Consider the following 27787-nt stretch of genomic DNA (forward strand, 5'->3'; position numbering starts at 1 on the left):
GGCCGGGCCGGGCACACTGCGCGTGCGCACCGACCGGCGGCACTTCCGCCCGCGCGGCAGTTCCGGGTCAGCGCCAGGGGAAGCGGTGGCGGCGCGGGGTCCTGGCGGTAGCGGGCGAGGCCAGGCCAGGCCAGGCCGCGGGCGGGCGGTGAGGGGCGGGGCGGCGCGGCGGGAGCGGGTTGCACTGCGGCGCTCGCCCGGGGACCGCGGCCGCCTCCGAACAGGCGGCAGCCGCCGGGAATGTCCTGCCGGGCCGCCCGAGCTCGCCGTGCCGTTGGTGGGGCCGCGGCTGCCCGCGCTGCGCTGCCCTGCGGCCGGGCCCGGTTCTGAGGTTGGGTCGCCTGAGGGTCCCCTGCGGGGCGGCCGTGTCTCGGTGGGCTGTGACGGGTAGTATTAAAAAGCGTTTAGTTATCTCTGATGGGGGTGGACATTTTCAGTATGGAAGCCTTATCGCCTTAATTTGCAGGTATTGTTAGGCCATGGAGGCTTTAATGGAGCGAGAAATGCAATAAAGCTGAGTGGATGAGGCACAAAATTAAATCTCGGCGTCTGGAAGCTGTAAGCAGAGCATTGATGTATTAGTCGTATCGCAAGCAGTGTCTTTTTGAAGCACCTGGCTCTGCCAGTGCTACGGAGTAGTAAAATGTTTGCGAAACTGAAGAAGAAGATCGCAGAAGAGGCAGCTATTGCTCCCAGGCCCGGGGGGGCGGCCAGGATACCGCGCTCCATCAGCAAGGAGTCCATCACCTCCGTGGGAGCGGACTCGGGAGATGACTTTGTGAGTTCTGCCTTACTCTCAGTTCGGTTTTTTAAGCTGTGTTTCTGTCACCGCTTTACGGGAACCATTTTAAGTGTGCTGTGTGAGTTGAGTATGCTTTGTGGTGCCTCTGTAGGTGTACGTCTTAATATGCAGATGAATCAGTAGCTTGAGTCAGCTTAATTACTAAAGGGAAGATATTCGTATGTTTACTACAGAAGTTACTCGTTTACTCATGTAAGCGTTAGTTACAAAGCTATTTCAGTACAGAACGTCATTAAACATACATAAAACATTGAATGAATGTTAAGTGAACAAATATGTAAGATGCCTAGTTATGAAATTAATTTCTGAAGCAGTAGGAAAGCGAGAATTCCAAACTCCAAGGCTTGGTATTCATTTAACTGCTCTTAATGCAGATTTTATACAGCCAAAAAGCCATAGAGAATTGTGTGTTGCTTATGCTTTGGATTTTGCGTGGAAAGACTGTTGAGTTCATTCCACGTAAAGATTGTTGCTCTTGTTTTCCTGGTTTCTAATTCTTCCAAAAGTCTTTTTCTCTGACCCACCCATTCTGAGCCCTGTGCTGTTAGACTTTGATTCTTCTTTTTTTTTTCTTCCAGCCATTCTATTGTGCCATCTTTTTAGTGATGGGCTAGAACAAATTGCTTTGGGCTGTAGGCTCTTAGAAGAATCCCTTGATCCATTCCTTGGCTAGGTGGTGTTTATCACCATAGAGTTAGTGTGTAACAGAATTAATTTAGCTACATCTTATAAGTTACACGGTTGTTTTTCTACCAAGGCTTCTGATGGAAGTAGCTCTAGAGAGGATCTTTCGTCCCAGTTGTTCAGAAGAAATGAACAAATAAGAAAACTGGAAGTCAAGCTGTCTGGTATGTGTCTTGATACATATGAAATCTGATTGCTTAGAAGATATTTTCCTTTCAACTTAAGTGTTCAGGCTTATGAAAAATGTTTGTTTCATTTTAGAAAATTAACTTGTAGTAAGCCCCTATCACTGTCATCTAGGTAGCATCCAGTATAATGGATTTTTAAGTTTGGTGGCTGACTTTTCTACTGATTTCTTGGTGCATTTATGTTCTGTTATGATTCTTTTGAACAGCTGGGGTAGCTTTCTGTCCCCATGCTTCAAACACTTTTCTTAAGAATTATTCTGTCTATGTGATGGTTTGTTTCTCTTAGGATCTAAGACTTCTGATGTTGACAGTAACACAGGTGAAATGAAGAAAAAAGAAAGAATTCAGCATAAAACAGTCTTGAGGCTGTTTTGCTTTCTAAGATGATACCTTGTTCTGTAGAGCTGTCAGTAAGGGTTCTGCTCTGACACTCCTTTCCATCCCTGTTGTGTGGAATGGAACTTGTTGTGTAACTAGCAGCACTAGGACAGGTCCTCTTGTTTGTACCACCCATTTACCCTATGGGCAGTGGAGAGCTACTTGTGTTCATTGTTATGGTCACCCAAGTTTTCCTCAGCAGGAATGATTTTCTAGTTGAGAAAATCATTGCCGTTTTCCACTCATCTTTTTTTTTTTTTCCCCTCCTCTCCTCCCCCCTTTTTTTTTTTCCTGATTTCCTTCCCTAATGTCTGTCCATTCCTGGTCTGTGCTTCTCCCTCCTAACACAAGATTATGCTGATCAGATCCGAAACTTGCAGAAGATAAAAGAGAAGCTTGAAAATGCATTAGAAAAGCATCAAGATTGTACGTACTTTTTTTTTTAACCTTTCTTGTAGTTGAAAATTGCTATGTTTTAAATATACCTGAAAAGAAACGATTTCGACATACAGTTTTTTAAACATTTATTTTCAAACTGTATACATGTGAGTTGCAAAGAAATAGAACACAGGTTCCTGCCTTACTTACAATGTAATAACAGCAGTAGTGTGCTGGTTGTTGAACCAAGTGCTTATTACACTCTTTTTGGCAAATTTTGGGCTAACATACAGTGGAGACTTTTTTGAAACCTACAGCTTTGTTGTAGTCCAGTGAAGAACAGTGGTCATCTTCTGTTACTTCTGGCACTTCTCTCATGTGCAAGCAGTGTTATGTGATAAGTGGCGCGGTGTGAGTGCTATAGAGTCAAGATGGTGTTGAATACTTGAAGAAGCAGCTCTATAAATCTATAAATAACATAGAAACTTCAGAAGCAGTTTTAAAATATGGGTTTTTAATAGTTGGTGCTTCTCTGTTGGTAGCTTCCATGAGGAAGTTTCAAGAGCAGAATGAAGCCCACCAGGCCAACCGAGCCAAGATGGCTGAAGGAATGGCTTTGGCCTTAGAAAAAAAGGACCAGGTAATGGAACTTCAGCAACTCAGTTTTTGTCTGGCTGTGGAGATCTGAGTACATTAATTAAAGAAGCTGTTCTGCATTGTATTGGCTTAGTGTGTCAAAGTCAAAGAAAGGAGTATTAAATTCAGATGGCTTGTAATTGTTCTGAATCTTCTTAATCTTTTTTGAAAGAGCCCACAGAGGTTTCTGGTGTGAGCGTTGCACATGTGTTTGATAAGAGTCCATTGTGGTAGACCTTGTGGTCATTTTTGTTTTATTTTATTTGAATAATACTTACGTATTCGGATAACATAAATTACCCTGTAGCTTTTATATATTAAAATGCTACATGTTATTTTTATTTTGGTAATTGCTTTTTTCATAATTTCTTCAATGTAATATCTGTTATCAGTACGGATTCTTTTTTTTTTTTTTTTACCTTAATTGCTGTACTCAAAAGTCTGCAGCTGGGTTGTGATTTTTTTTCTTTCTTTCTTGTTCAGGAGTGGATGGAAAAAGTGAGTCACATTGAAAAGGTAATTAAGCTTTTGATTTGTTTTATATTTTTAAACAGTGCCCTGCATATTTTCTGTAGTGTAGCTCTGTTCAGCCCTTTCTGTGGTCATTGATCAGTGAGTAGGGTGGAAGATTTGCCTTTGTTAGCAGCCCCAGAGCTTCGTGAGATATTTCTGGAATTAATGTTCAGTGTGGAAGTAAAGAATGATGGGTTGCGAGGACAAAGATCTTACGCTTTTGTGAGGTGGAATCGTAGTTTCCTTAATTACAGAGGAGACAGCTGGGATGCAGAAAGAGCTAGTGACTTGGTCTGAGCTCATTAGTCGGTCGTATGTTTCATAAAAGAAAGGAATCTATTAGGTAGGATTTTTTTTTTTTTTTAGTATAGGATTTCAGTCTTGCTGTAGCTGTTTAAAGTTAAACTTTAAAGTACCGCTAATTACGAAAACATTGAGCATGTTGATGTTTTAGTTTGGTTCAATCTACCCTGTGAGTTGAGTATGGCAATGAAGGCAATTTTTAAAAAGAAAAAACTTATGAAACTCAGTGATTTCCTCCACATGAATTAGAAGAAGTTCTAGTTCTATGTATAGCACTGTCACAGAGCCTTGTGGATGCAGGATAGACTTATTTCCCAGATAATTTAATTGACGTCCCACTGACTTCAAATTAACATGTAGATATTCTTGGATTCCTTTTTTGTTTGTTTATCAGGAAAAAAAAATGCTTGAAACACAGTTACAAGAAATGAGAGAGCAGAGTTTGAACCTTTTTCAAAAGAGAGATGAAATTGATGAACTGGAAGGTTTTCAACAGCAGGAAATGGCCAAAGTTAAACACATGGTAATGTTATTTGAAATACAGCTTTTTTCCTAAAATTCCTGTTAGAAATTTTACTTGGTGGAAGTACTGCATCAATTTTTTTAGCCTTAATGCTTATGTCCAACTTGATTCCATGTCCAAATCCTATTAGTAGGTACATACATACAGCGTTGCGTAGAGTATTTCAACAGAGACTTTTCTGGGAGTTACTTTACGTAATTCATCTCATAATAAGGGAGACAGTTTAAATGAGAAGACTCTATCAGTATTACCTGTTCATATTTATTGCTAATGTTCTGGTATTCAGCTTTTGAAAAAGGAAGAATCTCTAAGCAAAGCAGAGCGGGAACTAGAGGCATGCACTCGAGAACTAATCCACACTAAGGAAATGCTTCAGGAAGCAAGCACCGAGTCATCAAGCCTACAGAAAGATCTTCAAGAGTTGCAGCAGCAGTTCTTGGAGCTAGAGGCACAGAGGTATGGATGTGGTATTTCCATGAGGAGTGTATTTATTTCCTCTGTAATTTTTGTCCAAATCTATCTTTTTTTTGGTATACTTAAATATGCAGTGAACTGACTAATGAGTTGCTTCTAGTATGCCTGTGTGGGTGTAAAAGCCAAGTTCATGCAGCTTTCTTTTCAAGCCAATTAAAGCAATACTTGTTTAGGATTTTGCAAGCTTGTGATCCTTTTTTTTTTTTTTTAGCAGTTTGAGTACTTAACCACTACCTCTTTGGAAAAAGTATAATGAATACGATGGCTGGTTTTAGTACAAGAAAATCTTGTTGATGTTGTTTAGCTTAGTTCATTTTTATAAGTAGCAGGTGATTCTGCTAAAGGTTATTTTTCTGGAATGCTATGTCACTTTTTTTTTCCCTCTTTCTATGAAGAGATGAACTCAGGACAACTGAGAGGAATGCAGAAAATAAGATCACTGCTCTGGAGTTGAGGGAACAGGAGCTACAAACCATCATTCAACACCTTTCTGTAGACTTGCAAAATGTAAGTTTGACATGAGGGGTTTGATTCAAAGAGCTCTCTGTCTGCGGAAGTTAATTAGATATTGACTGTGTTTTCTGAAATCTTAAGATTCAGAGCAAGGGATTTCTCAAAATTTTTAGGCTCGAGTTGCTGGTTCCGGATGTGAGAAGAGACTGGAGACGTTACAGGTGGAGCATGAATCTCTGAAGGTGGAATATGAACAGAACAAGCTAAAGGTTGAGTATTTGCAGATGCATCTGGTGTAAATGCGTACACTTGGGTAATGCACTTTGTGTTTGAAATTTGGTGTTTAAGTGTTTCAGCATCATGTTTTCTTTCAAATAGAACTAATGGCACTTTTTCAAGTCAAACCACAGTGAATTAGATAAAAGCTTGGCTATGAAAAGGGATTCTGTGATTTCTTTTTCCTACAGATGACTTTTGAATTTGCTGAGAGAAGTAAACTTACTGAACAGTTGCAGGAAAAAGTGTCTTCCTTGGAAAAGAAATTAGAAAGAAATCTTTCCGGGGATGAACATGTACAAGAACTACTCAAGGAGGTAATTTTACATTTATAGACCGATTAAAAGTGCAGTCTTAAGGAATTATTTTAGAACGTGCATTGCTTACTATACATGGAAAGAACATATGATGATGTAATGCAGGCATGTTTGTCTTTCTGGTGGATATTGGTACACTGTGCTGGACGAGCTTGTGTGGGTGGCTACATTGGGCCCATTTATGTACATGCTGCACAGATGTCTGTACTGGTCTTAATGCATTGTTTGTTTAGGCAATGCATCTGTCTGTCTAGAAAGGAAAGAGAAGTTTTTTTAACATGCCCACAAAGGGCAGAGCAGCTGGAGAATGTTATTGGTTAATCCTTACAGAGAACAGTGCCCACTGTTTCTTGATACTCGTCTTCTATCGTCATGATTCCCAAAGCAATGGGACAGGAGTGGGAAGCTGATTTGCATGTAGGTGTACAAACAGAATGTTACGTATTCAGTGCTTGAGCCTCAGAATTGTTAAGAAACAGCTGAAAACACAAAGAAATGTATTTCTTGTCAGTGCTCTTTTTACCACTTGATCTTTCTCCAGAACTGATGCTCCTATTTTAGAGTCACCTTGCAGCAATGTTTTCCTATCTGGATCAAAAAAAAACCTGTTCAAGTTTAGGGTTATGTTATTAATGAAATTCAAAGAAAGATCTTAATTAAAATCTTACCTCTTTGTCCTTCCTACCCTCTGTTCTTAATCCAATATAATCTTCAGAAAGCTTGTCTTGAGCAGAAGCTGGATGAGGCAAGTCAACAGATATTAACAGACAGAATGCATCACGCCGATGCTGTGAACCAGTTAGAAATGCAGGTAAGTTGTCTGTCTTTTTTCCCTACAAATTCCTAACTGCTTCCAGCCTCTTTACACCCAGTAGCTCTTACCCTCACTGCACTTGTGCTTTTGACCAAAGGTGATGCTATGTGTCCTATTTAGTTTTCAAAGGAAGGTCTAATTGATCAGTGGCTCTGGTCATCTCTCCACCTACGGAGACGGAGAGGTGCCTAGTGGTTCTGAAGTGAAGACTTGTCATGCTTATCTTTCCTACTGGAAGAAAGAAGTAGCTAAATTGGAAGCATTGCTGAGCAAGGTCTGGAATAATGAAGAGTATTTAAAGAAAGCAGCACGTATCAAGTAGACATTCTGTCTGAACTATGTGGTTTCATAGTTTTAATGTTTACCTGCCCCTGTTATGTCATCTTGCATTCTATATGTTGGTTTTCTTTCTAGTAATGTAGATGTCAGTGGATAAGGAAGCTAATGTACGCTTGTATTTTAGAATAGAGAACTGGAACAGAAACTACAGATTGCAACAGAAGCATTGAAAACAAGCAAAGAGGCAGCTTGTGAGCAGGATCTGAAGATCCAGAAGTTGGTGAGTATGGTGCATCATGTTTGCATGACCAATAGCAAGCCAGTTTTTCAGCATTTCTCTTTGTGCTCCATTTGTTACTCAGGTGTTTTATTACTGTTTGTCTCCTAAACTAGCAGTGTTTGTATGCGAGCTCCTGGCACTGCTACCAAAGAAACAGACTTACTGAAGTTGTGATGTGTTGTATGTGATATGCAAGTATGTCCAATTCTTATCAGAGCTTTAAGATACCATTTTTTTTAACTCAGTGTTCTTTTTCTCATAAGCAAATGGATCTAGAAAATGAAAGAAGTAAACTACAGCAGCAGATTTTAAGTGAGAAGCATCAGTATGAAAAGGTTTCTGAGCTAGAGTCTCAAATTGCTGCTCTTGAAACGGCTTGGGAATTTGATAAAACAGCTGCCGAGCACAAGATAGTAAGTACAGAAACTGTTGAGTGGGGCACCCAAATCTTCACAGAATTATTTTGACAAAGCTAGTGGACCTTCCTGTTGTCTGAATGTGTTTACTCAGAGTTCCCAGCATTACAGTAGAAGATCTAATACTTTGAAAATCTAAATATGAATAAAACAACTTATTGAATGTATTTGTTTAAGCAAAGCATCGGAACACTTGTACCTAGTACTTCAGCAGTCTTTATTTTACAGAGCCAGCTGGAAAAGGAAAACAAAAATCTTAATGGAAGCAGAGAAGAGTATGAGAATTCTTTAAAAGAACAAGAATCTGTACTGAACAGGCTAAGGGTAAGGGTTTAATTAGTCAGTGATACTGGTTAAATATGGAACCTCATTTGAGGAACTGTTAGTGGTAAAGTGTGTGATGTTCTCAGTACGGGGAATCACCTTACGTTCAGGTTCTGTGTACTTACAGCTGTAAACCGTCTTTTGTACTCAGTAGAGATGCTTTTGAGAAGCATTACAAAGGGGTGATCCTTTCCTGAAGCAGAATGCTTGGGTGTGCCTAAAAATACATTCCCTTATTGTCAGGCATGAAGAGCTTTTAAATTCTGTTGGCAGTAATGAATACAGGATAGTTCCTACATGGAATTCCGCTCCTAGCATTCAAAACAAAGCCGTCAAATAGTTAAGTGGAACTTGGGTAGGTTATGGTTCTCTCAACCATAACCTATCTCTCAGCTTGTAAATTACTTCTGGTTTGCAGGAAGAATTGAGCAGCAGAGAGACTGTCAATATTGAAATTGCCAACACATTGGAAGAAACAGAAAAACAGAAGGACAAATTGCAACAGCAGGTTGGTTCATACCAACAGTCTAAAGTATGTACAGGCACTCCAACCCTCCAGAGATCAGATGAGACTTGGACTTATGTTCCTGACTATTATGATAATTATTGGAATCATCTTCAGTATCGAAGATAGCCTTGGTTGCCTCGGTGAACTTAAGGGTGTATATGTAAATGCTTCCACAGGAATCTAACCAATTTATGTGTGTCCAGTGCAAAAATGTTAAATGCGGCTAGCTGCAAAATTAGAGATACTCATAAGTGTGTTGGTTCAAGGATTATGGCAGGCTGTGGTAGCTGAGTGTAAACAACTGAGAGGAAGAGCAGCTGGTAGCAAATGAAGACATTTGCTCAGAATGAAGATGATGGATATTCCAGACCTCTTTAATTTTAAGATGTGTAGTCCCAGTGCGCCAGCCATCCCGAGGCATTCGCTGGTTTGCGGTTTGGTTTGTATAAAAACAAACAAAAAAAAGGACAACAGCAAACGCATCTACAAGGATACCTGTTCTGTTGTTGTTCCTTTCAGTGTTTGTATCACATCTTTGCTCCCCTGAAGCACAGCAGTTGTACAATCCTAAATTTCCTTATAGAGAGGAGTTTGTACCCAATAACTGAATGTAAATTTTGGGTAACCTTATTTTGTTCTTCTATTTTGTTAAAACCTGCGTAGTGGATGATGTGAGTTTTTGTTTTCTTTAACTGGGAACTGCCAGTTGAGGCAAATTTGACTAAATTTACTTCCATCTTTTGGTATCTTCATTATTCCAAAACTGTTGTGTATACGTGCTTGCTTGGTCCATCTGTGGAAAGGGCCACCAGATTTGCACAGTCCTTGTCTTACAGCTGCCACCTGCTGGTTATGAGGCAAGCTGTACTTGTGGCACAGAGTTTATCAGAAGCTGAAGTGTGTTTTAGTTCCGGCAGAACGTTTACTTCAGTGCTTTCTAATGAGACCAGCATTGTGGAGGTGATGCCTTCTATCAGTCTGGAGTTGGATCATAGACATCCATGTTGTACTGTCTGTAATGCTAATGCTCAACAAACTGCTTCTTCGAGGTCCTGTATTGCCTAGCACATAGCTCAGGCAGCCCTTCCTGAGTTGTAGATACCAGCCACTGCCTTCCACTCATGCAAGAATTCTTCAGTCCTTGCCACAAATAAAATCCTGAACTTCTGAGATATGTTGAAATCTTTCCATGTCTTCTTCTAGTTGTATATCCTTAATTTTGTTTGTTTGACTGCTTTAAAGGTTTCACATCTGGCTTCCTTAATAAAGGAAAAAGACCAACTTATTGATGAAAAATCTGGTATGCTTCTAAAACAGAAGGAAGAACTAAACCAACTCAGTCAAGGTTAGTTCAAACAAATCTACTGTATTCCAGACAGCTTTAACTGGGCACAGTCTCTAGTTCTTACTTATGCGTGTAGATGGTAATAATTCTGGATTTCTCTTATTTCCATATTTAATCTATTTTAATTTTGAAAGTCTTCTGTCCTTCGGTATCACTCTGTTTCTTTCTAAACAAACAACAACAACAAAACCCACCTTCTTACAATCAGTGTTTTGCGGTGTTTAATCACAAAACAACAAATCTTGCTGTATTTTCTGTTGGCAAACGTATTATGCAAAACATAGGAAATAAAGAACTGATGCAGTTCAAAACTGCTACTTTGTACCACTTTGAAAACTGCACTTGCTTGAAAGACAGTATTTACATTCTTAAATCAGTTGTAAGCTGATTTTCCACAGTTACACTAAAAAATAAAGTGCAGTCATCTTTCAGTTCCAAACACCTCTGTGTTTCTCTTGTGTTGCCCTTATCTAGAAAGAGACCCACAGGGCAGCCTCCTGGTGCACCATTCTGTGGCTGGCTGGCTGTCAGCAGCTGTCTGTGCCATTGCCACTTGTGCTTGCAGCCCCAGGAGTTTCTGTGCGGTCAGAGCACAAGTTGCACGGACGTCTGGTGGAGGTCTGTGTTCTTTTAGAACAGGTATAATTGGTGATTATGCTTTTAAGTATTAAAATCACTCTGACTTTTTTGAAAGAGATAGATTGCTCCTTTGCAAAAAAACATGCATGTGAGCTTGAGTGGCTTAAATTCCATGTCTTTGTGATGGTGCGAGGCAAAAAGGTCAGGATTTACTGTCTCTGTAACTTCTTTTGTTGAAGAAAAATAACTAGAAAATCCCATTTGATTCAGTAGACCCATACTAAGCAGGTTTCTTCATCCTCAGATCATGAAGCCGCATTGCTGCAAATGCACCAGTTGCAATCTGACATAGAGGCAATTAATAGCCAAGCAATGGAGAAAGAAGAAACAGCAAGGAAGGAAATAGAAGAATTGAAGCTGCAGATACAGGAGTTCCTGTTGGCCAGAGAGCATGAGAGAAATGTGAGTGCCAATTGCGAAGCTACTGTATTTACACTTTTCAGGAAAATAAGTAGGTGTGCAAGAGATCTCAGTTCTGTCATGCCGTGGTGATATGCCATTATTTGTTGTTCCCTGTCTTCTGTAAGAAAGCTGTTTGCTGTCGCAACTGTGACTGGTGTCTTTCACAAGCAGTTATACAGTGTCTTGAAGGGATTGAAGGAGGCGAGACCCAAAAGCACTGGGCAGGCCACTGGGAGACGTTGTAGCTGAGTAGATTGTCACTACTGCTTTCTGGTTTAAAAGACAAACAGACAATGGGCCAAAATGGAAAAAGGAACCAAAACCACCTCTATCCACCTATTCCGACACACCAAAACAAACAAACAGAAACAAACAAAGGCAGTGAAGTCTAGTTTTCTCTCTGAAGGCTGTTAATGGGCTGCAAATATCATACCTCTGCAATTTGCTGTTTTCATTTGTATAGGTTTCAGAACTAGAAGAATCGGCGAGAGCCTTGAACGAGCACTTACATCTTCCAGAAAATCGTGTGACAGAACAGAATGGAGAGGTAGCAGCTACAGATGTCATTCAACTTCAGAAGGATAATAGAGAGCTGGAACAGCAAATTGTTGAGAAAAACAAGGTAAACTAAACAACAGAAACACCTGTTTTAGTTAGGAAGCCTAATAATAGGTGCTACCCATGCCAAAGCCTTAGAAAGATAGGCTTGAACAGGCTTACAAAAATGAGAGATCCAATGTGAATCCAGTGTTCTATGAGTATTTCCCCACCCTAGATTGTATAAGGGTATAGCCATAGCGAATGAAAATTGCAGCCAGAATTGTAGAGAAGTCTCTGTGGCACGTTCAGCTTCTGCTCTTTATCTATTTTGGAGAAAAGAAGCACAAAATGATACCAGTTACAGCTTTCCTGCAGAGCCCTTTTGTTTGAATTCGGTTCATTTCTATCGTGCTGTTTGTCACACTGAGGCCCAAGCGTCCTATCACACACCTGCTAATGTTTGCAGCTAGAATGGTGAGACACCCAGATTGCTGCTTTGGAGCTGTCAGTTTGTTTAGTGATTGCTTTATTCTTTACATTCATTTGCCATGTTTTTCTTCAGGTACTTCTGTGTCAATATCTGCCCTAACAGTGAATGCTGTGTTAACGCTGTCCTTTGCTCTGCTTACAGATGATAAAGCAGCTACAGCAAAGAATGACAGAACTGAAAAAAACCCTCCAGAAAGAGTTGGTAAGTGTTTTGTTTCTCAGCTTCTCCAGCTGGCACTTGCTGACAGTTACTTACAGTTGAAATTCCAAAAACTTAATTGAAAGCTATGGTTCATTTATTTATTTACTAAGAATGCTTGCATTTTCCTGAGGATTGCAGACGATCTGTGAACGTTTAAATTAAGGAAATATGTCATTCTGGGTCAGTATTTACTGAATAGATGGTGTGATGGGTAGCCATCACTCTTCAGAAACTGCAACACTGAAGTTTAGCAATGGACTTGTATTTGGTAGTGTCCAGTATCTAATACGTTTCTGTACAGTGCATAGCTGGGATTTGGTTGCTACTCAGCTGTCATTCAGCTAAGGTTTCCCAGGGAGAGATGTCAGCCATGGGAAAAAGTTCTTCTTAAAATAGTTTCCCTCTCTGAGAAAAAGCCCTTGTATTTTAAACATTTTAAAAGTGAGTTTAAAATATTCAAATGGGATTTTTGTTCTGAACTTGAGAATTGTTTTGGAGAAAGGGTGCATTTGAAACACAGAGCAAATTAATGGTGAAAGAAAAATGATCAGATGTCAGTTTCTAGCCTGGAGCCAGTTCTGCTGGTTTGGGTCACGTAGACATAACTCTTAACAGCAACTAGTTTCTCTCCTAGAGTCTAGGGAGATGTAAAGATATACTCCTCTGCTGTCATTCCCTGAAGGATGAGAAGCTTGTCCTACTGATGCCCAGGTTGTACCCATCTTGTGGGTACAAATGCTGTGCGTTAGATATCTCAGACTCAGATTTTCTCGCAGCATCGAACTGACACAGCCTATAACATACTTCTCTTTTTCTTTCAGAAAATAAGGCCGGACAGTGAGGTACCTGAAGTACGTGAAAAAACAAATTCTGAAGTGCCTAATGCTTCTGTGACTGTCACAAACAACTCCGATTTAAATGACTCAAGGGAGATAAACTTTGAGTACCTTAAACATGTTGTACTAAAATTCATGTCCTGCCGGGAGTCTGAGGTAAAGAATCCTAGAAAGACTGGGGTTGGTATGCTCATCTTCTAAGTCTCTCTGTCTTTAGAAACTGGCACATGGTAAGAATACTTCTATGCCTGTTCAATACTTGCACTTAAAAAGTGATTGACTGATGCAGCACGATAAAGCAGAATAGCTAACAGCAGCATGTTTGGAAGTACAGATCATTAGGAGCTAAGTGAAAGGTAGGAGGTAGTTATGTCTAGAAGTTAAAGACTTGAAGCTGCAAGGCATTCCCTCTGCACTATTCTAAAAAGCGTACGGAGTATATGTAATTAAAGTAGCTGTATATTTAAGAAAGATAGCAACAGAAACCAGAAAGGACATAAAGCACGTGCTGTTGAGGTGATACTTATAAGAGGTAATTCTTTGTTCATTTGGAGCTCCTTTATATTCTCTACGTTGTGTGGAAAAAGATACAGGTAGAAAGAAGGCGTGCCAGAATATCCTTTTCTTAACTGTAGGACAAGACAGTAGATAGGATGAAGAAATAATTGTGCAGCTCCACAGTATGCAGAGTGTTTGACTCCTTGACTAGCTCTGCATGACGTATCTCACTTGCACTCCTAGTGCTGTGCAGTTAATACACCGTGTATATAAAACAGCATGATTCTTACCTGTGTACATGCTGCTACAACTTTTTAAAACTTAAAAACAAACAAAACAAAACAAAAAAAACCCACAGGATGCTGTCAGAGCCAGGCTTCTTCTCTGTTCTAACCATTTGTTTTCTTTCCCCAAAACATGCAAGCCGCAGAAAACTAGGAAACACAAAAAAGGAAATAAGATACAGGCTGTCCTAGTCTATTGTAATGGGGTATAATGGAAGGTTTTGCTGTTCTGCTCTTTGCAGTTGTAACTAAAAAGTCTTTGACTGAGCCTGCAGAAAAACTGTGCTGCACTGCAGTCCAGAACGCAGAGCCTGAGAGCATCACAAGCAATAAGACACTGTGGTTTCTTTCAGGCGTTCCATCTTATTAAGGCTGTATCTGTGTTACTGAATTTTTCCCAAGAGGAAGAAAATATGCTTAAAGAAACTTTGGAGTACAAGGTAAGGATTCTGCTGCACCTGTAGCCTATAACTGGACTTGCAGCAAAAGACATGAATACTCTTAGATGCAGGGAGATGATGAAAAGTGGTTGTTCCTTCCAGATTTGATCATGTGAAACTGTTCTCACTTTCATAATCTGAAGTCTGCAGAGTTCTGTTTTATAAATAGTTTCCATCGCATGATGGGGAGATGCATGTATACCGTATTCTTGTTCCAATCTTCAGCTTCTTAAAAGTGTGAACCTAGCATGATATGTTTTGTGCTTTCCTGTCCTAGATGTCGTGGTTTGGGTCAAAGCCATCTCCCAAAGGCAGTATCCGGCCCTCTATCTCAAGCCCAAGGACACTGTGGTCTTAAGGGATCCTGAAAATGGGCAGTCAGCATCTAGCCACTTTTTTCTGTGAAAAGAACACTGAACACACCATTTCAGGTGTGTCTTAATCACTGTCATTGCAGTATTTTGTACAAGAACTTTGACGCTGTTTACAAAAGTAATACTGTGCAAGGAGAAACCTTCACTACAAACTCTGACACCTCTGGTGGGCTGGGATCAGGGACCTTTGTCTCGATAGTCTCTCAATGGAAGTCAGCTCCTTGTGCTCACCAGTCCGTTTTCTTGGCACCAAAGGGTAATGTTAACCTCACTAACATGGGTGCTGGCAGTTCAAGCTTCTAACACGTGCATCTGTTGTGACGGTGATTCCAGCTTATGTTAGGAAGTGCTAGGGTTGGGTAACTCTAAGCACAGTAAAGCTTCCTTGTCTCATTGTGGAAAGCGGTGGAAAAAAAAACGTTGGCAATACTGTACTGAATTTTTGACTGTTTGAAGTGACTTTCAAAGGACAGGAGCAGGAGCTTTAACCAAAAAAGAAATTTGCCTTGCCTTGTTATACTGACGTAACTAATAGTCTGCATCTTTTCATATCACTGTGTAATTTAAGGTGCATATATCCTGGCCTGCAGTCCTGAAGGCTGCATGTTGATCATGATTATTTAATTTGAGAGCACAACTTTAGAGTTGTCTGATTTTACTTTTCTTAAAGAAAAATATTTAAAATGGTCTTAATTATAGTACCTAATGCTCAGTCGCCTTTAAAACTAATCTGTTAGTGTGTACCATAGGTTGTTAGCACTGGGAAGAAGGAGTAGTAAGTAAACCATTTTAAATTTTTAAAACTGAATTCCAGGTATTGTAAATGTACACTGAAAATACTTTTTATAATTAAAAAGAAAAACGAAAAAAAAAGATATATATATATATAATAGATATACATTGAAAGAGAGTGAATAATATTGGTACTAAGCACTTTGGGCTTTCTTCCTTAACAAGTCTGTTAGCAACAAAATTTCTCATAGCCAGTATCTTTTCTTGTGGTTTTGTGTAGTTCAGGTACTGTCGCTTAAAAACTGTTCTGAGCATGTAGGGCTGTTAACTGTGTCCTAACTACACGATGAAAGAACACTGCTTAGGAGCTTTTTGTTTTTGAGGGCAAAATTCAACTCTAACGAATCAGTGTTGGTTCTGGCAGCTTGCTTGCTTCTGCCTTAGGAAAAGGGGACCAAGCTGGCACAAAGTGGAAGCACAATTTTGTCCTTCAGTTTTAACACCACCACAGAATCTAGATGAATATAGGAAGCAGCAATCAGACTTACTTCTTAAAACTTGGATATATATCTATATATAAGAGATTTGAGGAGCAAGCTGCTATTCTGGTAGTTCTCTTACAATGAGGTTTGTGTTACTAACAAAGATTTTTATTGAATATATTTTTAAAATAAATTCTACTTGTCCTGTAGTGGAGATGTGGTCACATTCAGAGTTCTGACAGCTTTGCTGACAGGTGCCGTGAGCAACCTTGGTGGTGGCAGGTGGGATAGTGTTAGTTACAGCGTGGCAGCTGCTCCCACACACACTCGTGCTGTGATGAAGATGGAAGTATTCTACACGAGGTCAGTTAACAGAGCAGTAAACATGCTGCAGATCTATACCCTAGCAGACCCGTTTTTGTTAAGCAGCTGTACCCAAGACGTAGCTACTTGCAGTAGCTATTACCTTGGCACAAGTGACACTCCTTTAAAGAGCTAGGCTCTACTTAAATTCAGTAAAATCAACAGGACTCGCTCATCTACTAAAACTCAATCCATGGCACTTAATTGTATAGAATAGGGAAATTTATGGGAAGAGTGCAACTCTAATATGAAAACAGACAATCAAAAAGTAGATTTATATCAGTTGCTCCTGTATTGAAACAAAGCAGGGACAAGATGACCTGCCTAGGAAGGGTCTGTCTTTAGAATGTCCCCTTGCCCTGCCCTGCTTCTGTGGGACCTGAGGCCATGGGACAGGGTTCTCCCTGGTCATGCTGCTGCAGGCTGAGTGACAAATTGGTTTCAGTTGCACCTGGCTTGAACGGTTGCTGCTGTCCAGTAACGAATGCAGTACAGTCAGCCTAGAAGAAAGAGTGATACATAAATTTTAGATTATATTACTGACTAACACAACTTTAGTTTAGGATCCCAAAGCTCGTACTTACCCAAAGTTTGTTAACTTACCATAAACGAGTTCTCAAGTGTTGAATTTTCTTCAGATATCAGAGCAAGAATGGTGTGTGTGTGTATGTATATATGTACATATATATTAAAAAAAAAAGCTAATGCACTTTTCCTTGTACAAAAACAGTGGTAACACAATCCTTTCTATGGCTGTTGAATTTCTTTCCTTCTATGCTGTAAATATGGATTGTATTATGAAACACTATGACATTTGTGGTGCAATACATTTTGGATTGAAACTCTGATCTTGATTTCTTTCGCTTTCTTTGTGGTCCTGATTGTGTCCGCTGGGATGCTGTAGCTATTTGGAACAGTTTTAAAGCATGAAACAAAGCTTCAGCCTGTGCTAAGATTGGGTAGTCATGTAATTAAGGCCTGTTTCTCATAGAGAATTAGGCTGGGAATGAGGCAGGGTGCTTCTGCCTCCTGAAATTCTCTCTAGGGACAGCTGCTACTTGTGCTCTTAGCAGGTGCTACATACAGACTGGTTGGATTACAGCCTCCCTTTGCAGCTGTGTCAGGTGGTAGATGCAGTTGTGCCTAAAGGGAGCTAGGCCCAGGCTCTGTGCAGCTGCACTCTGAGTGTCAGAGATGCTGTAACCTGAACACTGAGCTAGGCTGCTGCAGCAGCCAGCACAGCTGCATTTGAAGACGAAGTTTGGAAGGAGTTGGAAATGAGTGCTCATGTAGAGGCAGGCACTTAGCTTAGAAATGCTATACTGGGGGCTTGATTTCGAGTATCGTGTTTAAGAGTAATCCAAAAATCAATGACTGACTTAACTTATATGACCCAAGAACTTTATTGATGCAGCAGGCACTTTACAATGAAACCAACCCCATAGTCCAGCTGTCCTCTGACCATATATATATATATATATACATAGAAAATCATCTTTCTAATAAACACTTCTCCCATTCATAAGCTGTCAGAATCTTGCATCTGCTGAGACCATAGCTCCCTCTTAAATAAGCAGTACAGACAGGATCTTGTATCACCACACTTTGATAAAGCAGCATCTGAAAATACCTGCTCACGTTCAGTAGTAGGAGGCAGGAGTTTGCCTTCTCTCTGCCGTAAAAGAAGCAATCAGGAGAACGTCTTGGCTCCTGTATGGGATAGTCAGAATATACAGGAATACCTTTACTCTTTCCCCACCTTTAAGGTTAAAAGCAGTCCAAGAGGAGGTTTCCGTAGTATTTCAGTAGATTGTAATCTCTAATCAAGAGGGACCAGCGTCACTTCAGCTATTCCTTCTTCTGGGTCCAAAACTGATGGTCGTCTTGGTTCGAGTTAGTAGTCTTTAAACAGTCTTTCTTGCTGTAAGAACTCTTACTATGGAACCTAGTCCACCTACTGCTAGTGCCTGTGGGGTGGGAGAAGGAGACAAGATTGGTGTTACAGTCACACGCAGCTCACACGTGGGCAGGCTGCAGCTCATCTTACCCTTTTTTATTCTCAAATCTTTAAAACATTTCCTTGGGGAAAACAAAGAGGTCTTCCCCAGAATATGCAGACATTAGAGACATTTCAAATAGTTTTAGATACTGAACTTCACTGCGCAGCATCAGGTTTCCATGATGAAACCTTCACTGTTCTTAACAGCCTGCAGGGCTGGCAGTGGTTCTGCCGGTACGACCGTTCCGTCACACAAACACGCGCTGTACTGGTTAACTCCTAAGCAATTTTTTTATGCTAATTGCTACCACCAGAGCAGGAAATTCAGTTCTCAAGTTGTTCCACCCCTCCATGCCTGCACTGCTGCCACCTCAGCTTCCTGCGGTAATGAGTTCTACGTTCACACACTTATTCCTTTGTCACATTCAGCTCCTTGCTTGTTCCTGTCTTGGGCCGTGATCTTGCGAGCTCTGTGCCCCCTACCCCCTCTGACCTTACAGACGAGTGCAATCTTTGACCCAGTACCCACAGTACTATTCTATAAACATGCTGTAAATGTAAGAAGTAAGTAAAGGGCAGACAAAACAGATCACGGTAACATGTCCCACTAAATCTGAAGGTTAAGGTACATTCTCCAAAACCTTACAAACTGACTTTTGCATCTAGTGAAGGACACGATGTCACTGGTGACACAGAATGCCTCACGTCTCTTCTGTTCCTGAATGGGGAAAGGAGGAAGGGCTCGGTTCGGTTTCATTTGCATCCTTAATGTAAATGACACATCCTTCTAAAGTATAGAAGGAGACGGATGTAAGGGATCAGCGCCAGACCTGACGGACACGGGGATGGCACTGGGCCTTTCCTGGGGACAGGCAGGTGCTGCTGCCCGCAGTCAGAGCGAGCTGCGTGTCCTACCTGTGCTGCTGGAAAGCAGAACACACACAGCTTTAAACACGGCAGACCTGCCGTGTTCTTTCAGAACAAAGGGGAAGAGATGCTTGCATGTGCCTACGTGTTCTGAGCACTGTCTTCTTTCCAGTCAGGGCAGTCTTGTGTAACATTACACATAGGGAGCATCAACCCACGGTGACCCAAAAACAGACTCCAGTGGGAAGAACACCCCAAAAAGTCAAGCAGAAACATGTTCCTTCTTGCGAAATTTCCTCCTCCTCCTGCCCATCAACATTCTGCAAGGCTGGGGACAGCTGCTAGTAGCTGGAGTCACTATTGCACAACTTCTGTCTTAACTCATCACAAGAAGCAAACATACCTCTTGCAAATGACATAGCCTCCGTGCGGGCTGTACTGCGCAGCACAGGCCACTCAATGAACAGCAGCATTCCTGAGAATCATTTTTCCTAGGAGAAGCACTGTCTGTCAGCACAGCTGGGAGAGACTGAAGCCATTTTACTGGGATTCCTGCCTGACAGCGGTGGCACAGCAACACAAAAGGAACAAAAGCAGCCAGCTGTGAGCACAGCACACCCCTCCTGCCTTGCTGTGACCATTCCACAGAAACACCACAGAGTGCCACTGTGGGTCCCAGTGGCATCTTTTCAGAGACATCCAAAGCCTTTACTGTGCAAACTAAACAGGTTTGCTATATCCTGATAAGCTTGGACGTGTACTCTGTGACACCACTTCACTGCTGAAAAAATGTCACACCTGAGCCATCCTGACCCCCAGGAGCCAAAGGGTTCAAACAGTTACACCTCCACTCCACTTTTGCTCCTTGTTGGGGGAAACCACTGCACCATCAGACAGAAAGCGTGATGCTTCCTGCAGCAGACGCTGCTCTGCCACACGTCCTGCCCCTCCTGGCTGAGGAAAGCTCTGAAGTACAGGCAGAGGCTTTGTAAGCCCAACCTCAAGGGACCAAAGACAAAAGGCAGCACCAAGCACTGCTCCTCAGGGAAGGATCGCCCCCCATCACACACTTCTCTTCCAGGGGGTTCTCCTGAAAGCACTGACAGAGACTGGAGAGCACATAGCAAGCACCCACCTTTTCATGCCATTGGAGTAATACTGCACTGCTATTTTCTGTTGGCTTTTCAAATCCTTTATAAATATACTTCATTAACAAGTCAATGCCGTTTCTGTCTAAGGAGTTCACTGCTTGTTCAATTTCACTGCTTTTAAAAGACGTGAGGACTCTGAGCATGGTTCCCTGTGCCTGCTCCTGCAGAGGAAAGGAAGATGACATCAGGACCAGCAAAACCAGACACGACCCCAAGAGCCGCGTGCAGCAAAGCGCTCAGGGCAGCAGCTGCGCTGACAGTGGCGCAGGTGCCGCAGCCGAACAGGAGAACATTTTACACTTCGAGTTTCAGTAGTGAGCAGAAAGAAGGGGAGAGCTCTTCAAAACTGGACTTATCGGTACTCCTACCTCAGGAGAGCCACCCAAAGTGCACTGCAGAACTGTCTGCTACGCTGCAACAAATCTACAGTCTGATACCAACATCGTGGTTCTGCAACACACTGCAAGATCCCCGCGGATGTACTTCGGGACTTGCTCTCTCAGCCATCAGTTGCTGCGCCGAGCGGAGCACGGCTGGGTTACAGCCCGGCGCGTTTCCCCACATCACGGGCCGCTCCCTGGGCGCTACGGCACGCAGCGGCACCGGGCTGTCCCCGCGCACAGATCACACCGCGGTTCCTCAAGAGCGGACGAACGGAAGGTGCGGCAGCGGAGCACGAGGACAGCGCTCTCACTGCCGGCGCGGGGCGCGCGGGTCCCGGGGCCGCACTCACCTTCAGGGCCGCGCTGCGCGTCTGCGCGGGGGCGCTCCGCAGGGCCGCGTGGAGTGCGCGCAGCGCTTCGCCCCTGCGGCGCGAGTCAAGGAGCAACGGCGGCACCGGGAACCCCGGACACGGCGCGACCCGGGGTGAGGGGGGAGGAGGGGAGAAGGGTGCTCTGCCGGGGGGACGCGGCAGCCGAAGCTACGGCCTCCGGGCAGCACCAGTGCGGGACGGGACGAGACGGGACCGGGGGCAGTACGGGGAGCAGCACCGGGCTGCCGCGGGCCGCGCTCCCGCCCTGGTAACGTTCCCGGGGCCCCCGGCGACAGCGCGGGCCGGGCCGAAGGATACTGCCTCAGCAGCGCCTCCACCTCGGGGCTCGCGTCGGTCTCGGCCGCCGCCGCCTCCTCGGGCTCCTCCACGAAGCGGTTCTCGTCGTACTGGTCGATGTCGAGTCGCCGGAAGCGGGACGAGAGCGTGCTCCGCGCCATGCCGCCGCCGCCGGAACCGGAACCGCTACCGCCGCTCCGCCCCGCCGGAACCGGAAGCGCGGAGCCCGCCCCGCCGGAACCGGAAGAGCAGAGCCCGCCCCTCCCCGCCCCGAGCGAGTGGGAGGGTAGGGCGCCCCCCGCCGGCCCGGCCCGCACAACGCCGCCCCCCGCCCCGGTCCGCCCGGCGCCACGGAGAGGACACGCCACTGAAAAATCAGAACCATTCCTTTAATGTACAAAGTGGGAGGCGGCAGCACGCGGCGCGGCCCCGCGCGGACGGCCCCGGCTGCGGGAACTTTGCTGCTGAAATCTCTTAAAATCTACAGAAAACGAAAAAGCCCAACAGCGCTCGGGGACCGAGCGGATCCCGTGCGGTACGATCGTAAAACGAACACGCTTCGCCTCCACCCAGCGGCACGCCGGGCTGCGGGCAGCACGCAGAATGCCGAGGGCGTGGTGCAGCTGCGCCGAAATCAATCCGGGGGAGGAGGGGCAAAAAGGAAATCGCTAGACACCGTAATGCACAATAAATTTAGATAATTTAAAAATAAAAAAGGCAAGAGGCAGCATTTCAGCAGCAAAGTGCTCAATAAAAAGTATATTGTCAAGGGGCAGGACGAGGGACGGGAGCAGCAGGCGGGGGGGGCTCAGAGGAAGTAGGGGGTGGTTGTTCTGGGAGGGATGACTCGTTCTGAATCTGGGACTGCGCGGAATAGCTTTGGTTCTCTTGTATTTACATCTTTAAAGACCATGATTGAAGCAATGTTTCCGCAGCGATAGCAGTAATTGGGAGCAGACCACACCGTTACCAATTTCTCATCAAACATGAATTTATAGCCTTCGTGAACCAGCTGATGTGCTCTGCAGATGAGTTTCAAGTTGTTGATGTGAACGAACTGCAAAGAAAAAAGGCACATCAGTACTGTGTGAGGGCCTGCGCACCAGCTCCTGCCCCGGCAGCGCTCCCGCAGCGCTGTGTGGGCTCAGCTACGAGCTCTGCAGCACTGACCTGCCCGCAAGTTTTTCCAAGATCTCTGTCAGGTGCAGGCTGTGCCAAGGACACTGCCCCGGCTCCCAGTGCAGCGCTGCTGCCCCCAGCCACATGCAAGGATCCCCCTGCGCCCAGCACCCCCAGCAGCACCCACGGAGCTGGCGCTAACGGTGCTGGGAGCAAACCTCTCAGAGCACAGAGAGGGCACTTCTGGGTTTTGAAACCTGAACAGAGAGAAACGCTCCTGCCCGTGACAGCCGTGGTGCCTATGCCTGCACTGCCAATGCTTTTCAATCCTTCCTGAATATGCTGCAGAGGACCACAGAGAACAATGCACAGCATGGGTCAGGAATTCATCTTAGGGTCGGTTCAGAAGCCTGGGAAGTTCAGTGGGTCTTAACCTCAAGAAGCCTGCTTACTACTTTGCAAAGTAACAAAAATTAAGTCAAAAATTGTTAAGAAAAATAGTATTTCTTCTTCCAAATCGTTAGAAAAGTATTCCACACAAAGCCTAGCAATACCAGTTAGTCTCACTGCATTATACTTTTTAAAAAGCAAGATCTGTGCCTTATCTCACTTGGCACTTTCTGAAGGGACAACAATAAGTCACAAGCAAACCTTCACCTCCACACCAACTCGCAGCTCCCTCACAAGGAAAGTTCCTGTCCCACAGTGCCCTTAATCCACTCAGCCCAGGGTAAAGCTAAACGCTTTATCTCACACCTGCAGTTATGGAATGCGGCACAGAACGGCATCATTACCTCATTTGTCACCTTAGCACCAAACAGCCAGCCCGCTCCTCGCGGACTGATCGCCCATGTATCTACATCTTCTGGATCAGACCAAACCAGGTCACAGAAGGCGCCTTTATGAGGAATTTCTTGATTACGTTCAATGGTTCGAATCTGATCGAGTGTCTTGATGTCTGGAGACAAGCCACCGTGCACACAGAGAATCTGCTCATCTATTAACTGGAGAGAAAATGAAGCACACAAAATACTCAGTATTCCAATCAAACCAAGAACTTCCCTAGCACGACCCTTAAAGGCCACCAATTCTAGAAGTCATATTTAGACAATCTACTTGTGTCTTTTTTAGTGAGGTGTTTACACTTACAGCTGCTATTGTGAGCATGTCAAAGACTTTGGTACAGTATCTCCAAGCATTAGCATTTCCGTATTTGGTTTGGCACTCATCTGTTAAATAGAGAATTTTTTTCTTCTTAACACACCGGAAGAAATTCAGACAATGTGATCAGAAACAAACAGAACAGAACTTGAAAAGTCAGATGTATAACAAAAAGCAAACAAACAAATAAAAAACAGCTGGGAGCAACCATTAAGTACTGGGTGGAAAGCACTCTTTTCATTGTTTCTGTGGTCCACCAGCAGGGAGAGGACCTCAGTATCTACTGCTCTTTCTTACTTCAGCAACAGAGAAAAAAGATCTCAAGCAACATGACTGACAGCGCCTTATCAGCTTCCCACCACTGGCTGGCTGGGAACGGACAAAGCAGACTTCAAAAGGGAAATACGAGATAGCTGTTTATGGCATGCTAGCCCCCATTCAGAAATCACTTGGATAAAGTCTTACCATAAAATCCATACACTTGCGTTATCTGCCTGCTTTCATGATTGCCTCGTAACAGCGTGATACGATCGGGCCATTTAGCTTTTAGTGCGAGAAGATAAGTGAAAGTCTCAAGACTATAGTAACCTCTATCTACAAAGTCACCCTGCAAAGTCAAAAAAATAATCATAAATGAAGAAACAGCGAAACTGAAAAATGCAAAGCCACACATCCATCTTTAACTCCTCGGTGCATAAAGAAACCTGATGCTGAATGGAACCTGCAGCCGACCGGAGAGGACGCGCTCTCTGCTCCCCGACAGGTGGTTCACAGCCCCCTGCACGGGACTCCCAGCTCTGCCGGCCCTGTGCTGCCGCCCCAGCTCGGCCCCGCGGGCAGCAGCCGGGGGAGGAAATGCACGGTGCTGCCGCCGGGGCTGGCACCCAGCACAGGTCCGGGCCCGACACGAGCTACGAGGAGTGAGGTGGCGCCGGCACGTACCATGAAGATGTAGTTGGTGTCAGGCACCTGCCCGCCAGTCCGGAACAGCTCGCACAGGTCATAGAACTGCGGGAAGGGGCACACGTCAGCGCGGGCGGCGGCACCGAGCACTGAGGTGTGTCCCGGCGCCGCGCCGTTACCTGCCCGTGGATGTCCCCGCAGACGGTGACGGGTGTAGAGACGGGCTGCACGTTGGATTCCTCCAGCAGCAGGTCGCACACGTAGTCGCACAGGCGCTGCGGGAGCACAGTGGGTAGCACCAGCAGCAACAGCACCGGGGTGCGCAACACCAGCAGCAGCACCGGGAGAGCAGCAGCACCAGCACCGCCACCGCCACCAGCACCGCCACCGCCGCCCGCCCCGCCGCGCCCCGCCCGCGCCCACCTTGAGGTCGTTCTCGGGCAGGTACTTGCAGAGCCGTGCGATCTCCACGTACTTGTCCAGGTCCAGCGGCGCCATCTTCGGACGGCAGCTCGGAGCCGGAAACGGAGCACTCCACTTCCGGGAAGCGGCGCGGGCCTCCGACGCTAGCGGAAGTTCCGGGCACTTCCGGTGGCGCACCGGAAGGTGGTGGCTGGAGCCGAGTGGGGCAGCTCCGTGCTGAGAGCGGAGTTCGGAGCGGCCCGGTCCGGCCCCGCTATGGGGCCGCGGGTGCTGCCGTTGCTGGAGCCGGGCTGCCGCCCGCAGCCGGGCAAGTGGTAAGCGGGCCGGGCTGGGCCGGGCCGGGCCGGGCTCGGCCCGGCTCGGCTGCCTCTCGGCGCGGCTGAGCACCGCCCGTCGCTCCCCGCAGGTACCGGCTGGCACCGCGCGGTGAGTGGCCCCGCGGGCGCGTGGGCCACGGCTGCCTCTTCGTGCCGGGAGGGCCGGGCCGCGTGCTCCTCCTGGGCGGCGCCGACCCCGCGGGCGCTTTCGCGGACGCCCACTTCGTGGAGCTGGGTGAGGGCCGGGCCGGGCGGGGCGCGGGGCCGCCTCTGCTCCCCCTAACCGCGCCCCGTCCTCCCCAGGCGCGCACCTCTGGGCCCCGGCTGCCTGGCGCGGACTGCGGCCGCGCTACGAGCACGCCACGTTCCTGTCCGCCTGCCGTCCCTCGCGCCTCTGGGTGTTCGGCGGTGCGCACCGGGCCGGGAACCGAAGCTGCGTGCAAGTGCTGGACCCTGGTGAGTGCCGGCCCCCCGTCGGATGCCGGACCCAGGCAGAGGGGACGTGAGTCCGAGTCGGTGGCACGGAGCGGCCCTGCGGAGCTCACGCGTGGCTGCCACGTTTGCTTTCTTAATTTAATGTCTTAATTAGAAATAGGAACCTGGGAGAGTCCTGAGGTGACAGGTGTTCCGCCGCTGCCCAGGACATTCCACACTTCCTCAGCAGCTATAGGGGACTGTCTGTATGTCTTTGGAGGGGGAGACAAAGGAGCAGAGCCGGTTAAAGACCAGCAGCTTCACGTCTTTGACACAGGTACCTCTGAGTGTGTCATGGGCTGTGCCAGCAGTGGAAATAACCACCCACTGTGCTAGAGGTCTGCCTCCCAGATGTCATCAGCCCCTGCCTTGGCTGCAGGTGTAAAGGAAGGGCTGAAGGTTGCTGCTGACACGTGCTGGGAGTCCCAGCGAGACTCAGGGGCCACTGGTTTGTAGAGCTGCCAGTTTTCCTCCTCATACACACACATTCCCATTTTTCAGTTGCTTTGACATGGACCCAGCCTGACACCCATGGTGATCCCCCTTCTCCTCGGCATGGACATGTTGTAGTTGCAGTTGGGACCAAGCTTTTCATACATGGAGGTTTAGCTGGTGATATTTTTTACAATGATCTGTTCTGCATTGATACAAGTAAGTATGGCCATAGGTACGCTAGAACAATAGCCGTGCTATGGTGTGTTTTGCTTTGTTGTTTTTTTTTTAATAATGCATAACAATATCTGTGTTCTTTGTCCAACAGCTGACATGAAGTGGGTTAGGATAGCAGCCACTGGTGATGTGCCAGGAGGACGGGCATCCCACTCATCGGCTGTGTTTAAAGACCACTTATACATTTTTGGTGGAATAGGTCCAGATGGGACGCTAGATACTACATACAAGTATCATATAGGTAGGGAGACTTCTCTCAGCTTTGTAATGGTAAATGCCAGTCTGTTTGAAAATACATTGTGGTTTTAGTTCCTGAGCTTCATTCTCTCAGCAATCAGTGTCACTGCACTGGAGATACACCAGTACAAGACCAAATAGTTAAGGCTGTATGGTGCTGCAGACTAGTGCATAATTAGCGAGGGTACTGTTCCAGCATGCTTTTTGAGACTGAAGCGATGTTTAAAGATGTGAATGTATTTTTGTACTGCAGAGGAGCAGCACTGGACACTCCTGCAGTTTGATTCTCCTCTACCTGCTGGGAGACTGGACCACGCCATGTGTGTCATTCCCTGGCGGGCTGGCAAGAATGGTAACACGGGAACTGTCACTGGGGAAGATAAAGCTGAGCCAGCTGCGTCAGCTAGTGACAGGGCTGACCACCTCTGCAGAGGCCAGGCTGAGAAGGGATGTACTGAAGACACAATGGTGCATCTGCTGTTAGTATTTGGTGGGATGGATACACAAGCGGAGATACATAGGGACTGCATTGTAAGTTTGATTGAATAGTCCAGCTGCAGTCCTTTGTGGCACCATCCCTTTCCTTAAAAGTTTTTGTAGCAGTGTCTGATTAAGTTCATTTTTCCCAATAAACAAATTCTTGCCCTCATAAGGCTGGCAGTGCTCCTCCATCCCTGTGGCATTCCTGCTTCGTGTGTGCAGTCATGCTTACAAGTAGGTATGGCAGACCCTTTGGAAGGCTGTAGCAGCTGTGGTTACAGCAGGTTCTTGGCTCATGTGTTGCTGGAATAGGAAAAACTGGAGGAGGTTGTAGTGGTTTTGGGCAGTTTTCTCCCTGCAGCCCACATTCCCCTACTTGACTATAAAGCCACTTCTACCTGCAAAGCTACATTATCTGCGAAGATTTGGGGTATAATTAAGGGGATTTGTCTTCTACCATTTTGAAAATAAGGGAATGAGAAACCTTGTAAGAGGCCCCTGCACCAGGAAGGCCACCTTTCAAGAAGGTAGAGCAGGTGCTTAGACCTGCCCTTAGCTACTCCTAGTACTACACTTGAGAACTGCTGTTGTCACATGTGAAGACTGACCTGCAGGGAACTGGTTTCAGTTTTTGTTCTTAAGAAAACTCAGTTGCAGGTGAGCTTTGTTCCCTTTCCTCCTGTACCAGCTTTACGAGCTCAGATCAACAACATACCTCTCCTTTTAGTGCTTGTTACTTATGAAGCTGCACACAGAAGTGATAA

General features: G+C 45.3%; 4 protein-coding genes across 6 annotated transcripts; 2 read left to right on the forward strand and 2 right to left on the reverse strand.

Annotated features, from left to right (window-relative positions):
* On the forward strand, nucleotides 9-17020 carry GOLGA1 (golgin A1). 2 transcript variants are annotated; one of them, XM_021413994.1, is made up of 23 exons: nucleotides 9-66; nucleotides 467-778; nucleotides 1560-1650; nucleotides 2404-2478; nucleotides 2973-3070; nucleotides 3550-3582; nucleotides 4277-4405; nucleotides 4692-4861; nucleotides 5275-5386; nucleotides 5506-5601; nucleotides 5800-5925; nucleotides 6641-6736; nucleotides 7203-7298; nucleotides 7562-7711; nucleotides 7943-8038; nucleotides 8457-8546; nucleotides 9789-9891; nucleotides 10775-10932; nucleotides 11396-11554; nucleotides 12104-12163; nucleotides 12985-13155; nucleotides 14135-14221; nucleotides 14499-17020. In XM_021413994.1, the coding sequence occupies exons 2-23, from the start codon at nucleotides 644-646 to the stop codon at nucleotides 14577-14579; spliced, it is 2412 nt and encodes an 803-aa protein (XP_021269669.1). In that variant the 5' UTR covers nucleotides 9-66; nucleotides 467-643; the 3' UTR covers nucleotides 14580-17020. The 2 variants fall into 2 exon arrangements, with proteins under 2 accessions (XP_021269669.1, XP_021269668.1); XM_021413993.1 differs by having other exon boundaries at nucleotides 55-148.
* ARPC5L (actin related protein 2/3 complex subunit 5 like) lies at nucleotides 17552-21470 on the reverse strand. Its single transcript, XM_021414002.1, has 4 exons — nucleotides 21262-21470; nucleotides 20923-20995; nucleotides 20174-20350; nucleotides 17552-18139 (listed from the first exon to the last, which is right to left on the reverse strand). Exons 1-4 carry the CDS (start codon nucleotides 21399-21401, stop codon nucleotides 18077-18079), a joined length of 453 nt encoding a protein of 150 aa, XP_021269677.1. The 5' UTR covers nucleotides 21402-21470; the 3' UTR covers nucleotides 17552-18076.
* On the reverse strand, nucleotides 21609-25007 carry PPP6C (protein phosphatase 6 catalytic subunit). The gene is made up of 7 exons (XM_021413998.1): nucleotides 24847-25007; nucleotides 24603-24698; nucleotides 24463-24528; nucleotides 23986-24127; nucleotides 23509-23588; nucleotides 23154-23363; nucleotides 21609-22297 (listed from the first exon to the last, which is right to left on the reverse strand). The coding sequence occupies exons 1-7, from the start codon at nucleotides 24919-24921 to the stop codon at nucleotides 22049-22051; spliced, it is 918 nt and encodes a 305-aa protein (XP_021269673.1). The 5' UTR covers nucleotides 24922-25007; the 3' UTR covers nucleotides 21609-22048.
* RABEPK (Rab9 effector protein with kelch motifs) lies at nucleotides 25015-27195 on the forward strand. 2 transcript variants are annotated; one of them, XM_021413996.1, is made up of 7 exons: nucleotides 25015-25160; nucleotides 25253-25398; nucleotides 25467-25619; nucleotides 25753-25914; nucleotides 26139-26288; nucleotides 26398-26547; nucleotides 26797-27195. In XM_021413996.1, exons 1-7 carry the CDS (start codon nucleotides 25102-25104, stop codon nucleotides 27090-27092), a joined length of 1116 nt encoding a protein of 371 aa, XP_021269671.1. In that variant the 5' UTR covers nucleotides 25015-25101; the 3' UTR covers nucleotides 27093-27195. The 2 variants fall into 2 exon arrangements, with proteins under 2 accessions (XP_021269671.1, XP_021269672.1); XM_021413997.1 differs by having other exon boundaries at nucleotides 25026-25160; nucleotides 25253-25272.

The sequence above is a fragment of the Numida meleagris genome, chromosome 16, assembly GCF_002078875.1.
Source record: "Numida meleagris isolate 19003 breed g44 Domestic line chromosome 16, NumMel1.0, whole genome shotgun sequence".
NCBI lineage: Eukaryota > Metazoa > Chordata > Aves > Galliformes > Numididae > Numida > Numida meleagris.